Below are 15,682 nucleotides of genomic sequence, written 5' to 3'. Positions count from 1 at the left end.
CCTGCCTTTCTGCTCATGATAAATTTAGACAGGAGGTGAGTGGATCACCTGAGGTCAGGTGTTAGGGATCAGCCTGGCTAACATGGTGAAACCTTGTCTCTACTTAAAATACAGAAAATTAGCTGGGTGTGGTGGCGGGTACCTGTAATCCCAGCTATTTGGGAGGCTGAGGTGGGAGAATTGCTTGAACCTAGGAGGCAGATGTTGCAGTGATCGTGCCACTGCACTCCAGCCTGGGTGACAAAGTGAGACTGTCTCAAAAAAAAAAAAAAGGTAGACAAGAGGAAGGCCCAGCCAACAGCACTGAAAAGCAGCACTTCAGCACCTGGTGTTCTTCCTACAGGGCCCTCAGGTCGCACACCCAGGAAAATAGTTGCTGGAGAACTGGAGAAAAGTTTCCCTTCGTTCTCCCTGGCAGGCTGTATTTCAGAGCTGGTACTCGGCAGAGCATCTTCAGGCCTTTCCCAATCCATTTAAGGACAACAAAGAGAAATGAAAAATATTTCTGCTCCCGCTCCCCTTGCTCTCCCTCCTAGCTCCTCCCCTTGCCATTCTTCTTTGCTTTTCCGTTTCCATTTCCTAACTCCAGTAGCTCTTTCAAAGTATCCTGGTACCAACTAGACCACAGAAAATGTTATTTTTTCCTACTCTCCAAAAGATGACTCTAATAATAATTTTGAAGCAGAAACTTCAAAGCCAAGGTAATACATTTTTTTAAAAAGCTTCATTCTTTTAAATGAAAAAGTCCTATATGTTATTGTGAAAAAAGGAATCAAATAGTCCATATGTATATATCATAAAGCCCTCCATCCTCACTTATTTTCCTCAGTTGCATTCCCTTGAAGTGAGCACCACTAAACAGTTTGGCGTACATCTTTCCAGATATTTCTAACTTGGTCACTGAACAGATACACAGTGATTGCCTACAATATTCTAGGCAGGGCAGTGTGCTAGGTCCCCTGGGGCCCAGTGGTGAGCAAACACAAATCTATATGTTGGGCTGGGTGCAATGATGCACACCTGTAATCCCAGCACTTTGGGAGGCTGAGGTGGGAGGATCCCTTGAGACCAGGAGTTCAAGACCAACCTCAGCAACACAGGGAGATCCTGTCTCTAGAAAAAATAAAAAAATTAGCCAGGTGTGGTGGTGTGCACCTGTAGTCCCAGCTACCCAGGAGACTGAGGCAAGAGGATTGTTTGGGCCCAGGAGGTCAAGGCTGCAGTGAGCTATGATTGCACCACTGCACTCCAGCCTGGGCAACAGACTGAGCCCGTCTCTTAAAAAAATCGATATACGTATCTATGTGTGTGTGTGTATGTCACATATATTAGCAAAAAATAAGATAATACTTTTCATTAAATAATATATGAGTCACTTTTTCATGTTAGTGGCTCAGATAATACATATTGATGATTTTTTTTTTTTTTTTTTTTGAGACAGAGTCTCGCGCTGTGTCACCCAGGCTGGAGTGCAGTGGCGCGATCTCGGCTCACTGCAAGCTCCGCCTCTCAGGTTCACGCCATTCTCCTGCCTCAGCCTCCGAGTAGCTGGGACTACAGGCGCCCGCCACCACGCCCGGCTAGTTTTTTGTATTTTTAGTAGAGACGGGGTTTCACCATGTTAGCCAGGATGGTCTCGATCTCCTGACCTCGTGATCCACCCGCCTCGGCCTCCCAAAGTGCTGGGATTACAGGCTTGAGCCACCGCGCCCGGCCACATATTGATGATTTTTAATAGCCGCATCCTATTCTGTTGTAAGGATATACCAAAATGCAAACAACCTGTGTATACTGTGTTAACAACGAGCTGCATTTTCTCTGCTTGTGGAATGTTGAGCAACCTGCTTCCTGTATCCTGTTTGAGCAGAACCTGGTACAGTCTGAACAGGGATGCTCTGGGGCCTGTCCCCAGAGTAGAGAGATAGCCGGCTGAGTGGACTGACATTTGGACCCCTTCAACAGGCAGACAAGTCCAGCACCAGGAGCATGGTGTGCCTGCCCAGGGCGCCCAGCTGGCCAGTGACATGGCTGAGTTCGTACCCAGGTCCTCCTGACTCCAAAGCTCCAGCTAACACCGCTCCCATCACCCCCTGCTGCCCGGAAAGGCAGTTGTGTCTTCTTTCTCTCTCTCTCTCTTCACATCGCTGGGTATCATCCTGCCTGCGGCGCTCCTTCATGCAATACATTCTGCAGGCTACTGATTAAACAATGGGAAGGGAAGGGGAGAAAATAAACTGGAGGTCAGGAAAATGCAGCCAGAGGTTAGAGTGCATGCGTGCATGTGTATGTATGTGTGTGTGTGTTCTTAAAATTAACCACTTTTTTTGTGCCTGACAATAGGGTGGCCTGTGCACAGGCCACAGGCATGTGTGTACACGTGTGTCCAGGGGCATGGTCAGTGAGCCCCCCGCTCAGTGGTTATAGGCAGCAAATACTGATGTTTTAAGCAGTTAGAGGAGATGCAAGAAGCTCCGCTCCCTCTTCCTCCCCATTATCTGCCCCCAATCCCCTCTTTGATGCTGCTAATGATTAGTCATTCTTAACCCTCAAGTTCAATATCCTCCCGGAGATACCCTCCCAGGCGAGGGCACTGCGACTACACTGAGGTTCGGCCCACTCCTGGGCAGCTTCTTAGCTGGGTGGCGAAAACAAAAATGCCGCCTAATTGGTCACTGGCCCTTTCTCATGAATGAAGGAGGTTTCTGTTTTAAGAAATAGTGACTCCTCAGCCGTTGATTCACTGCCCACAGGGAGATTTTGAGCAGAGGCTTCCTAGGCTCCGTAGAAATTTGCATACAGCTTCCACTTCCTGCTTCAGAGCCTGTTCTTCTACTTACCTGGGCCGGGAGAGGGCGGAGGGAGGCCCAGGGCGACCCAAGGTGGAGAGAGACGAGAAGCCGCCGAGAGCCGACCACTCTCCGGGCCCGGTCTGTCTGTCCGTGGTGGTTCTAAGGTAAGTTACTCGGAGTTACCACTTGCCTGGTCTTATTTCGTCACCTCTGACCTATTTTCCAAAGCACGCTGTTTCTCCTTTACCGAAACGTTCTGCCTCTACTTTTCTCTGTCTTCCTCTCCCCTCCTTTAACTTGTTCGCACAGAGACCATCTTAGCTGAGAAAATGACAGTGGAGTTTGTGCTGCGAAGATGCGTTGCTGGTATAGTATTTCAGGCCAGCGAGCCCCGCCGAGTTAACCCTTTGAGGAGAGGAGGCTCGCACACGGGGACAGCTCGGAGCTGCCTGGGAACCATTCGTTTGGGTACTTAGTGTCCCCACACGTTTCTATCAAGAATTCAAGCCCCACTGCTCCAAGGAGAGAGCCAGGGATGGCAAAGATTAAGTAATTGGCTTTCAGCCCCAGAACACGTCAGTGGCAGAGTTTTCTCGAGCCCTGTTTCGTGCAGGGGGGAAAAAAAAATCAACAGCACATTCTTGGGCCAGGAAGTTCTGCTGAGCTCTGTGCTGGCTCTGAGCCGCCTCCCGGCCCCTCTCCGCAGCCGCCCTCCAGTCCTCCCAGGCTGGCGCTGGACGGAGCCTTTGGGAAAAGGGGAAGAAATGCCAGAACTTGATCTTAGAAGCTAATCAAGCTTCTTGTGACTTTCAAGTTTAAGATGCTATCTTACAATAGGTGGCCTTTTTTTTTTTTTTAAGGAACAGGAGAACAAGAGGCCAATTTTTCTTTAAAAGGACAAGAAACTTGGTTTCAAGTTCTTCACTTCTTGTGGTTCCATGACTTAGGCAATTCACTCCGACTCCACTAAGCCTGGATTTCTTCATCAGTAAATTGATGGGGGGTGGTGATCTAACACGAGTGTGTCAAATTCCCTCATAAAACAAAGCCAGGATAGTCCCAGAGGGGTAGTGGTAATGGGTGGTCTTCAAGACTTGTTTTGTTTACTGATTATTCACATATTTTAATTTTACCTCCCACTACCAGTTGGTTACCCCCTTGAGGAAAGGACTTTTGTTTCCTGATATTTTTCTACCCCCTAGAATTCAGCATACTACCAAATGCCTAGTAGCACCCCGCTTCCATGTCAACTGCTTTGATTTCTGTTTCACTTGTCTGCTCTCAAGGCAAAAGGTAAAGCAGCAGTCAGGGTGAAAGGCCGGGAGAGGCTGGGGGACACGTGTCTCTGCCAGAGGGCTGCCTGGAATTGAGGCCTTATGATTGGCTCTAGCCAAATAGGAGAAAACAGGGAGTTTCTCGAATTAGTTCATGTCCCATTTGGGTTACCCAGGAAGGATAGTCCGTGCTATTCCCAACAGAGTCAAGGCAGGCCAGAGAACTGGCAGACAAGCCCAGCTCCAGAAGCCAGAGTTACTGCTGTAGCTGGACCTGGAAACCACTCCTCAGTTGGACCAGTCACTGTGTGTGGGGCCTTTAATGGGAGGGGAAGGGAAACTGTGAAACACATCCTAATACCATGTAAGGGTGATGACACTGATTAGAGACATTATTAGATGGCGGATACACAGAATCCTTAACTTTTTCCAGACCGTGACTTAAAAAAAAAAAAGTTATTGTTTCTTTTTGGCAATTACCTGCCGTCAATACAGTTCAAGTAGGCCCTAGCTGACCGGGATGGGCTGGTGCAGAGCTTTTGGTATTGCTAATCTGTTTTTGTGGGATGTCCTGGTGTAGTCCATGTCATGTTTTTAGGCATTTCTCTCTATTCCCCTGGGATGAAAGGACAGGAATTTCAAGATAGTTCACCTGCAATGAGTTCCTGATTTTATTTTCAAACAATGATGCACCATTATCTGAAAGCAGGCTAACTGTTGTGCACTTGCCAGCCTCGCTCTAATCCTTAAAGGCCACACACCACAGTCATTCTTAATCTGCTGCTGCAGCTACCAGTCACCCCATGACGGAGCATCAAAAGATGGATAATGTAGTTACTCTGCTCTGTTCATTGCGTGGGGTGGGCTAAACAGGAGTGAGGTCTGGGTAATGTACCAACATGTCGGATAGAAAGGTTCTTAACTCAGGGTTACACATTTTTGGAGGGTGTAGGGACAGGAAATGTTAAAGCCTGCTTCTCCCGGGATTAAGGAGTTAGTGACTTTCAAATGCTCTGAAAATAAAAAGAAGAGGAGAAGACAGTCATATTTGCAGGCATTCTTCCAACAGGCATTCAGAAAGATTATGGTGGGGTAGTTTGTCTAAATTAAATCTATGTTTTACACATTGCAGAATGGAAATCTCAGGAATATCCTGAATTCAAATCATTTTTCTGCTGCAGGCAATTTTAGATTAGCTTCTAAAAACATATATGAATTGCAGGCAACTGCCGCAGGAAAAAAAGAGAACACAGATGAGGCACATTCAACTTTAAATTCCTTTCAGATCCAACGAAATGACCCCTAATGTTTGATCACATTTCCTTATCAAAACAATCCTGCAGTCTGAAGGATTTTTCCGTGAGAAAGTGTCTGAGGATTGGAATCGAGAAGCTGCCCCCTGGGCCTCTCCTGTTTCTTCCGAATGCGTTGTCACCAAGATATTTTTAGTTCATGAAACCCAGGCTGTCCTTTCTCCCACTGACAGTCTTTGCCTCCCGTGTCCAGCAGGCCTCCTAGGAGCACACAAGTGCTTGGCCGTGACTAAGCTCACTCTGTAGCTGTGTGTGCACACCTTGTGTGTGTGTGCGCGCACCTTGTGTGTGCACAGACTTTCCCGGTTACCAGAAGTTGTAGACTGGCTGAAGAAGGGTGGGCTTCCATCTGTGGGGTGATCCTTAGGTCTGTGCTGGTTTGGCTTGGCTCCCTGATAAGGCAGCTGAACTCAAGCGGAGGGCCAGGACTGACTGAAGTTCCCAGCCTGTGCCCCTCTCCTCGCACCCCTCAGACCGAGGCTGCCTGGGTCTTGGCAGCTCCCTCAGCAATGAGGGATACTTATCTCCGCTGCCTCATTGTTTCCCTGCAGTCAGGATGCCAATGTTTTTTCCCTTTCCCCTTCCCAGAGTCAACAGGTCTCCCTCCCAGCTCTGAACTCTCTTCCTACTCTGAGCTGTCTGTCCAAACTCTTCCTGGCCTCCCAGCTTACCCTATGATCCTCTTGCCTTTTACCTATATTCATTCTTTCCCTTCCCTTCCAACTGCCCCTTCTCATACCCAGCACTACATACAAATTACAAGTTAATGAAGTGTCTCTCCTACACCAATAAAAGGCAAATACAAAAAAATCCTTCAGCATTTCCCCACTTTCCTTACTTCTCTTCCATTCTCCTTCCTTCCTTTCTCTCCCTTCCTCTTCCTCTCTTGATTCTTCCTTTCTGCCCCTTCCTCTCCTTCACTCCGTGGCTGGGGCTGAATTTGGGATCACACGTGTGCTTAGAGAAACCATCTTATCTGAAGAAACAAAAAAACGAAAACCAAAACAATGACAATGACAAAACAAAACAAAAAACAAACAAAAAACATGGACTGGTTTGAGGTTGTTCTGTAAATGTTTATTATAACTTCTGATGTGATGGAGTCAGTGTGTTCCCATTAGTCCTTCTCCTCATTTAGTAGCTCAGAGGAGTCCCAGAGCAAACTTCCTCAAATCAGGTCGGTTCACACTGCACTGCCTTCAGCCTGATGTGAGTCTTACTGTGCTGGGTTATGTCCAAGGGCCAGTAAATGTTCCCTTCCTTCCAGGGCTCACCACTGTTTCAAGTCCTCTGGCAAGCCCAGTGGAAGAACTTCTCTGTTTGGGAAATTCTGCAAGTAAACTTGGAAGTATTTGTTCACTGGAGTTTGAATCTGAGCCAAACAGTTTACTCAAAACCAACCTTCCACTCAACAAAACAGCGTTATGAAAGTTTGCATGCATTTGGGCAGTAAACAAAGGATATTAATGAGTTTAAATACATACATTTTTAAATCCATGACTTTTGGACATTTATTAAAAAGATTACTCTCTGGGGAATGAAGTAAGGCCTTGGGAACCTTGTAATTGAAAGTTTCTGATCCAAAGTAGATCTCAGGATCCTCTTAGCTGTAAATGTATAGATTTCTTTTTAATGTCCACCTGAAATATTCATGCTGTGTGTCTCCAGGACTCTTCAAACCTATTCCTGACTCAAAAAAACCTTAAGAAAAAATCCAAGCAGTTGTGATCACCAAGGCCTGATTATGGAGGAGCTGTTAATACGGTTTATTAATTACTCAGGCTGCTCACTCCTGCCCTTCCTCTGTTCCTTGCTGCGCTATTTGTCTTCTTCTGGGGACATAACACCTTCATTAAATCCCATCCGTCCTTGCCTTAGAGTTGTCCCCTGGAAGATAGCTCCCCTCTAGATGCATCACCATTTATCATCACCCTTTGTTGGTGCTCTGTCAACCAGTTTTCAATTTATTTTGAATTCAGTTTATGATTAAAATTTAATGAGATCCAATCAAATGCTTTTCTCAAATCAAGATGCCTCTGCAGCCTCATCTGTATCCTCTATTGTAATGGCGTGAAGGAAAGCCATGGCAGATTTCCAGCCTGGTGATGCTGTACAGAACACAGGTGGCCTGCTTCCATGCCTCCTCAGCTTCAAGGCAAATGGCTCTGAAGCATATTTATTCCAGAATCTGCTAGGGGTTATGCGGGTGGCTTCCCCATCCCCTTTTTTTCCCTCCCAATAGCTGAACCAGTCAGTGCTTCCAACTGAGATGCAAGCAGTTAAGTGCACAGGCTCTGGTGCCAAACCGCTTAGATTTGAATCACAGCTCTGCTACGGAATAGCCATGTGACTTTGGAAAAGTTATTACCTTCTCTATACCTCGCTTTTCCCTTTTCCCGTCTGTAAAATAAGTCTGACAATAGTACCTAGGAAATTAGAGTGGGTGTGAGGATTAAGTAAATTAATACATCTATCACACTTGGAACAGCATTTCCCACATAGTAACCGTTCAATAAATATTAGCAATGATTGCTAACAAAGAGTAAAGTTTCTTAAGTATGTCAGTTTCATTAGGTTTGTATTTTGGCTTATCAGCATACAATCTATATCAACAGTAAACTACAACCCTAGAGCCAATGGTTACCATGACCTGTTTTTAGCACCAGCCTGTTGCTCAGAATGGTTTTTATATATTTAAAGGGTGTTTTTTCTTAAAAAATAAAAAATAAAAAAGGAGCAGAATATGAAACAGACACAGCATGTGGCCCATAAGGCGTAAGCTATTTACTATGTGTCCCCTTTGCAGAAACAGTTTGCCAACCCCTGATTTATATGGCTTAATGGAAAGAGCTTGGAGATCTAAAGGCTTGATTTGGCTTCACCCATCACTTGTTAAGTGACTATGGAAAAGCTTCTCAATGTGTCTAAGCCTCTGTAAAACAGGAATGGCAAAGTGGTAACACTTACCCTGCTTATGGCCTAGGCTTGTTTTAAGGACCAAAGGAGATGATGTGTATCAAATGTGCCGGAAATGACTCATATATATACATGTTTGTTAAAAAGATATGGTCTCTATACATTAGCTTCAAAGAATAGTATTAGCACCTGGGTGTATTAGCACCAGGGAATACTGTCTTTAAAAAGAGAGCTCCAAAGCCAGATAATAACTGCAGTTGTAGCTGCATTAAAAATAACAAAATGGCCATTGCTTTTTGAAAGCTTGATATGGGCCAGGCTCTACATTCAACACTTCATTTACATCTACTCTTTATCCTCACCACACCCCTAAGGAGAAGTGTTGCTCTTTTCCCTATTTTGCAGATGAGAAAAGTGAGGCTCAGAGACGTCAGATAACTTTGTCAAGATCACAAATCTAACCATGCAGCTAGCTGGCACAGGGAGAATTTAACCCTAGGGAGTCTGAACCCAGAGCCTTTGCATTTAAGTCTTGCATATTTTCCCACATCCTAGGAATATGTGTCAATTTAGGGTAAGCCCATCTGGAAGGCAGAAGCCACAGTTCACTGTGGATGTGGGCATGAAGCCTGTTCATGTGTGCCCTGGGAGAGACTTGCTTCCCACACAGGCCACGGTGGAGTCTAATGGACCTGAAGAAAGGGAGGCAGGCATGATGGGCGAAAAGCTTTTTGATGAACTGTGAGATCAGAAAGGTCGCGTTGTGAAGACTAAGAGGCTCTGATTCAAAAAACTGGTAAGTTAAGGAAGATTGTGCTAGAAGAGGAAAAGATTGCTAGAAACAGACATGAGCAAAGAGTTGGAGGCAGCTCAGGGGGGTTGACTGAGAGCTGTGTACAGAAAAATAAAGAGAGAAGGTGAAGCATGGGAAAATCTGTCACTGGGACGCCAAGGGAGCACTGTCACATGGAAGTCAGGCTGCTGACATCTGGATGTGATATTATTCGCAAAACTAGGCAGCTCGGGGCAGAGTAGAGGAGCCCAGAGAAAGGTCTCAGGCCCGAGGAGGCAAAAAGGAAGACAAAGCGAGGGACCTGGAGAGAGAAACTGACAGATTTGAGGAAAGATGCCTGTCCGATCCAAAAGTTAGAACCACAGCTCACAGTCCAAATGGTGATGAGAGTCCAGCGATGAAAAGCTCCTGTCAGGGTGGGTGCAGTGGCTCACGCCTGTAATCTCAGCACTTTGGAAGGCCGAGGCAGAAGGATTGCTTGAGTCCAGGAGTTTGAGACTAGCCTGGGCAACATGGCAAGACTCCGTCTCTACAAAAAAAAAAAATTAACCAGGCGTGGTGGTGCATGCCTGTGGTCCCAGCAACATGGGAGGCTAAGGTGGGAGGAATACCTGATCCCAGGGGGGCAAGGTGACAGTGAACTGTGATTGCGCCACTGGGCAACAAAACCTTGTCTCAAAAAAAAAAAAAAAAAAAAAGCCAGAAAGAAAAGCTACTGTCGTCTTTGGGGTTTAGTTGTGTGTCCCTGGGAATCACCTCTGTCCCCAGCTCATGCGCACCCATGCTTACCCCAGGCGTGTGTTCTCAGCCTCTGCTGAATGGTTTTTGATATTTGAAGAGACATGTTCACTCTGTCCTGGGCGGTCTCATGAGTTCCTCATTCGCATTGGTTCTTAATGTTTGTGAGCATCAGAATCTCGAGCAGAGCCTTTCCTTTTCATTTTTTATCTTTTAAGTCAATATAGGCGCCCTTGTGACAAAACTTAAATGGTATAAAATGTTCTGAAAAGCAAACCTCTTTCCTACCGCATTCCTAGCCATCCAGTTCCCTTCCCAGAGGCAACCACTGTTCCTCATTTGAGATGGGCAGATATACGACCTTTTATCATACAAAGGAGGGCATACCCTCCTTTGTGCTACTCTTGGATTTTTTTAACTTAATACATCTTGGAGATAGTTCCATTTCAGTTCACACAGCCCTTCCTCATTCTTAAAGGATGTGGAGTGCTCATTGTACAGATATACTACAGTTTTAAACATCAGAACCTTTAGACGTGTGGGTTGTGTCCGGTCTTTGCTATTATAAACACTGCGGCGTTGGCTGTTTTCATAGCCTCTTCATTTCATACAAGGTATACATACCTCTGCAGGGGAGATTCTTAGAAGTGAAATTACTAGGTCAAAGGGCATACGCTTTTAAAATTCTGACAGTTACTGCCAAATTGCACAGATTACATTTCCCTTGACAAAGTATGAGAGAACTTGTTTACCTGTGAGACTTAAACAAAAATACACTAGTCTTTTACATACGATAAACAAAAATACTCCGAGTCTCCGGGTGTGGGGCCTGGGCATCTGTATCGGGAGCCTCAGAGAGGGATTCTGAGCCAGGAACTGTTTTGGGTTTCCTCCCCCTCCAGCCCTGCTTTCCCCCGAGGATTTGCTGGTGAGCCTGAGATGACACAGGGCACTGCCAACATGGAGGCTCCCAGGGTCCTAGTTGGCAGGTCTCCTGTTCCCCTGAGGAGTCGGTGCTTGCTCCCTGGGTCATGGCTGGAAAACAGGGCTTTTCCACTTCAATCCAGGTGCCGCCCTCTGGTAGAGACTGGAGCAAAGGTCATGCCAGAGTTACAAGCACGTAAATATGGAGAAAGCCTGGGAAAAAAAAAAGGAAAAACAGAAAAATGGGTCAGGTCAGAACAAGAAAGAACCAGGCTCACATGCACAGCTGTTCCATCCAGTTGTATATCCCCAGGACTCACCTCTGTCCCCAGTTCATGCCCACCTGTGCGTACCCGGAGTACACGCTTTACCCTCTGCTGAATGGTTTTCTGTATTTTAAAAACACAGTGGTGAGATACTGAGTGTTTTGTTTTTTTTTTTTTTTGAGACGGAGTCTCGCTCTGTAGCCCAGGCTGGAGTGTAGTGGCCGGATCTCAGCTCACTGCAAGCTCCGCCTCCCGGGTTCACGCCATTCTCCTGCCTCAGCCTCCCGAGTAGCTGGGACTACAGGCGCCCGCCACCTCGCCCGGCTATTTTTTGTATTTCTTAGTAGAGACGGGGTTTCACCGTGTTAGCCAGGATGGTCTCGATCTCCTGACCTCGTGATCCGCCCATCTCGGCCTCCCAAAGTGCTGGGATTACAGGCTTGAGCCACCGCGCCCGGCTGTTTTTTTTTTAATGTTTAGTATTTTTACACTATTGTCATTAAAGACAAAACAGATAAAACTGCCATCCCTGACATAACCCATTAATCTGTCTGTGGCCCCCTGACGTGGCATTTGTAATTGTTCTCTATGACTGCCTAAGGAGAGTTGGCAGGGTTGCCCATTTTCTGCCAGTTCAGGCAGGGGTCTGAGGCCGGAAGGGGCCGTGTGGTAGCGGCAGGCATGCCCCACCCTTTTCTGTTCTGAGTGGAGCTCTGCAGAGGCACAAAGACCAGCACCTCCCTGCCTGCAATCTAAGAGTAGATGCTCCCATCATGACTGATGACATCTCCTTTATTCTGCAAGTAAGGATTGTGGCCAATCCTGCCCATGGGCAGGACCTTTGGGCATGGCCCAGACCTAACTTGGGTGCTTGACACATAGTGGGCACTTAACCAATGTTCTTGAGAGGAAAATAAAAGGAAAGGGAAGGGTCGGTCACCCATGTGGCATAATTTTAAGAACTCTGGCTAACACGGTGAAACCCCGTCTCTACTAAAAAATACAAAAAAACTAGCCGGGCGCGGTGGCGGGCGCCTGTAGTCCCAGCTACTCGGGAGGCTGAGGCAGGAGAATGATGTGAACCCGGGAGGCGGAGCTTGCAGTGAGCTGAGATCCGGCCACTGCACTCCAGCCTGGGTGACAGAGCGAGACTCCGTCTCAAAAAAAAAAAAAAAAAAAAAAAGAACTCTGAGGACCAGGCCCACCAGATACTCCTTGCTCCCCAACATTATTGTTGACAACATTCTCATTGTCACTGATCAAGCTACATGGACCTGTCTGTCCCCTCTCTGAAACCGGCATCAATTATTTATTCATTCAACGAATCTTTATTGAGCACCTACTATGTGCCAGGTGCAGTTGTAGGTGCTGAAAATATAGCTGTAAATAGAACAGTCAAAAATCATGCTCCCAGGCCAGATGTGGTGGTTCACTTGCAATCCCAGCACTTTGGGAGGCTGAGGTAGGAGGACTGCTTGAGGTAAAGAGTTCAATACCAGTTGGGGTAGCATAGTGAGACCTCATCTCCACAAAAAAATTTTAAAAGTCAGGCACGCTGACCAGCACAGTGGCTCACGCCTGTAATCCCAGCACTTTGGGAGGCCGAGGCAGGCGGATCACCTGAGATCAGGAGTTTGAGAGCAGCCTGGCCAACATGGTGAAACTGTTTCTACTAAAAATACAAAAATTAGCTGGACGCAGTGGCGCACACCTGTAATCACAGCTACTCAGGAGGCTGAGGCACAAGAATTGCTTGAACCTGGGAGGCAGAGGTTGCAGTGAGCCGAGATTGTGCCACTGCACTCCAGCCTGGGCGACAGAGCAAGACTCCATCTCAAAAAAAAAAAAAAAAAAAAAGTTAGGCACAATGGCGTGCACCTGTAGTCCTAGCTACTTGTGAGGCTGACATGGGAGGATCCTTGAGCTCAGGAGTTTGAGGCTGCAGTGAACCATGATCTAGGTACTGCACTCCAGCCTGGGTGACAGAGCAAGATCCCCATATCACAAAGAAAAAGAAAAGAGAAAACTGCACCCTTAGGAAGTTTATATTCTGGGAGAAGGGAGAGGTGATGAGCAAACAAGAGATTATTAGATATTTGTGTGTATTATATACATTTGGGTAATATATAAGACAGTGATAACTGCTGGAGAATAAGGTAAAGCAGGGAAGGGAGATGGGAATGAGAGAGCACGACCAGCGAGACCTCCTTGAGGTGACAGCCAAGGAAAGACCTCACGGAGAAAGGAAGCCAGCCATGCAGCTGTGTGGGGGAAGGGTACTCAGCCCAGTTTTTTAAAAAATTATTTTTATCTTTTGAGACAGGGTCTCGCTCTGTCACTCAGGCTGGAGTGCTGCGGCACGATCTCGTCTCACTGAAGGCTGGACCTCCAGGGCTCAAGTGACCTCTCACCTCAGCCTCTCAAGTAGCTGGGGCTACAGGCGCACACCACCGCACCTGGCTAATTTGTTTAATTTTTTTGTAGAGACAGGGCCTCATTATGTTGCCAAGGCTGGTCTTGAACTCTTGGGCTTAAGTAATCCTCCTGCCTCAGCCTCCAAAGTGCTGGGGTTACAGGCGTGAGCCACCACGCCTAGCCCCAGACCAGTTTTAACTGCAGAATTCCCACCAGAGGATGACCTCAGATTTCCAGTTCTGTGAGATGACTGCCCTCATTGCTTTTTTTTTAAAGCCTCCTCCAAGCCCCCTGATGGCTCCTCAGCTAGAAGAGTGGAATATGCAACTTTTTTTAATGTGGGTGGAAAAGCACTTCTAAGGTATTCACATGGGAAAACCCAGGGAGAATGTAAATAGTTGTACCTGAATGGGATTGAAAGCGAATCCCATGACAATAGAGTACAGGAATTAGTCCTGCTAGTCAGCTCACTTTTTGCATCTCTTTGCCTGGCGTTCAGCTGTGGGCCCACAAGTGCATGCAGAAGATGACACAACACTCAGCTAGGCCTTGAAAAAATACTTTTGTTTTCCGACCAGCTGAAGAGCATGTTGTGTGGCACATCCAATTTCATAACTGTGGAAAAATTGCAAGAAAGAATGGGAAAAAATGGTGAACTTTTTTTTTTTTTTTTTGAGATAAGAGTCTCGCTCTTGTTGCCCAGGCTGGAGTGCAGTGGCGCAATCTCAGCTCACTGCAACCTCCACCTCCCGGGTTCAAGCGATTCTCCTGCCTTGGCCTCCTCAGTATGGGATTACAGGCACGTCCCACCATGCGCAGCTAATTTTTGTACTTTTAGTAGAGACGGGGTTTTGCCATGTTGGCCAGGCTGGTCTCGAATACCTGACCTCAGGTGATCCACCCGCCTTAGCCTCCCAAAGTGCTGGGATTACAGGCCTGAGCCACTGCGCTCAGCCGAACATTTTAAAAATAATAAACAGTTGCGATATTTACTGGTGCTTTTGGTAGGCTCTTGTTCATTTTTATAAGGTCCGCTCACTTTAGCTGATGAGGTCCCCTTTTCTGCAGAACCAACGAGCAGAGGACATACACAGCCTGAAAAGGACAAGGACAGGGAAAGGGAGAGATGGAGGGAAGGAGGGAAGGCCAGCCCGAAATTAGAAGTTGAGTTTTCTGTTGTGTCGGAAAATGGAGCAAGGGTCGTCGTGCGGCAGGTGGGTAAGTTTGATACCAAGTGGGAGAAGAGTGTCAAAGAGCATTCATTTGGCAGGGAGTGGAGAGGTATCTTTCTGGAGGCCGTTAAGTACATTTGGTGGCAAACTGCTGGCCCCATCTGTGTGTAAGGGGAGCATTTCAAGATGCATGCTGTCATGATCGCATTGGATTGGGTACAAGGGCCAAGAGAAAGTGAATTCATGCCCTCCGAAACTTGTCTTAGAACCATAATTTGTGTAACCTGACTTTAGGCACAGTGAGCCCTCAGTCAGTGTTTGTGGTTGAAATGCGACATGGATCCAAAGTAGGAATTTTTAAATCCAGACACAATCCCTTTTCCCCCTCTGGTATTTGAAGTATGCTATGTACCAGCCTTGCATAGAATAACCCTCTGGGATTTCTTCTTTTTCACTTGCTTGCTCTTTTACAACCCCTGCTCTGCAGCCTCCTGCAAACCCCCAGTTGCTCCTGTGCAGTCCTGTGGACTGCCTTCTTCCTCCCCGTCCAGTCAAGGCATCACCTCAACCAGTTTAATGATGAGAGAGGGCTGGTTTTCTTTCTCCTTGTGTTAGGTTAATTAAGAGTTCTTCTTCTTACAGCTAAAAGCAGTATTGCCTGGACTGTGGGCTAAATGCTCTGCAGGCTAAGGTCTAGTTTAGCGAGCCTTGCTGGTTCAACTACATCACAAACCAGATGGTCATGGCTACCTTTGTTGCAGGCATAGTGCCCAGAGGGAATTAAGTCCTCCAAATGACCTAAAATTAGGTAGAAAATGTCACTCTGACCTTTTTTCGATATGTTTTAAACTTGGGCTTTCTTTCTTTGCTTAAAAGAAAACACTTTTCTTTTTTAAAATTAGGCAATAGTCAAATGGAACAAAATTATAAAAGTTCAAAAGGTGAAAACTTCCTCCCACTGCTCTCCCCCAGCTTAATTCCATCCTCAAAGGCAACCAGTGTAGCAATGTCTATGATTCTTCCACACGTTTTATATATACACAAGCAGATAATGCACATACAAACACACACACATTCTCCTC

General features: G+C 46.5%; 2 protein-coding genes across 5 annotated transcripts in view; one reads left to right on the top strand and one right to left on the bottom strand.

The window, feature by feature from the left end:
- Positions 1-2,517: 2,517 nt before the first annotated feature.
- Positions 2,518-15,682, top strand: part of TRAF3IP2 (TRAF3 interacting protein 2) — a 48,127-nt gene continuing 34,962 nt past the window's right edge. Inside the window, exons 1-2 of one of the 3 annotated variants that reach the window (XM_025381343.1) lie at positions 2,518-2,953; positions 7,419-7,531. In XM_025381343.1, the coding sequence (XP_025237128.1) occupies positions 7,513-7,531 (19 nt within the window). In that variant the 5' untranslated portion in view covers positions 2,518-2,953; positions 7,419-7,512. Of the gene's footprint in view, positions 2,954-7,406; positions 7,532-15,682 lie in introns of all 3 variants that reach the window. The other 2 variants (XM_025381344.1, XM_025381345.1) reach the window with 2 other exon arrangements.
- Positions 10,498-15,682, bottom strand: part of LOC112622083 — a 117,191-nt gene continuing 112,006 nt past the window's right edge. For both annotated transcript variants that reach the window (XR_003118934.1, XM_025381353.1), the window contains one exon: positions 10,498-10,960. Coding sequence is in view for 1 of the 2 variants with exons in the window: in XM_025381353.1 (XP_025237138.1) it covers positions 10,923-10,960 (38 nt within the window). In the remaining variant the exon portion in view is untranslated. The remainder of the gene's footprint in view (positions 10,961-15,682) is intronic.

Source organism: Theropithecus gelada, chromosome 4 (genome assembly GCF_003255815.1).
Source record: "Theropithecus gelada isolate Dixy chromosome 4, Tgel_1.0, whole genome shotgun sequence".
Taxonomy (NCBI): domain Eukaryota; kingdom Metazoa; phylum Chordata; class Mammalia; order Primates; family Cercopithecidae; genus Theropithecus; species Theropithecus gelada.
Note: the sequence above shows the minus strand (reverse complement) of the source record. Positions and strands in the feature narration are given on the sequence as shown.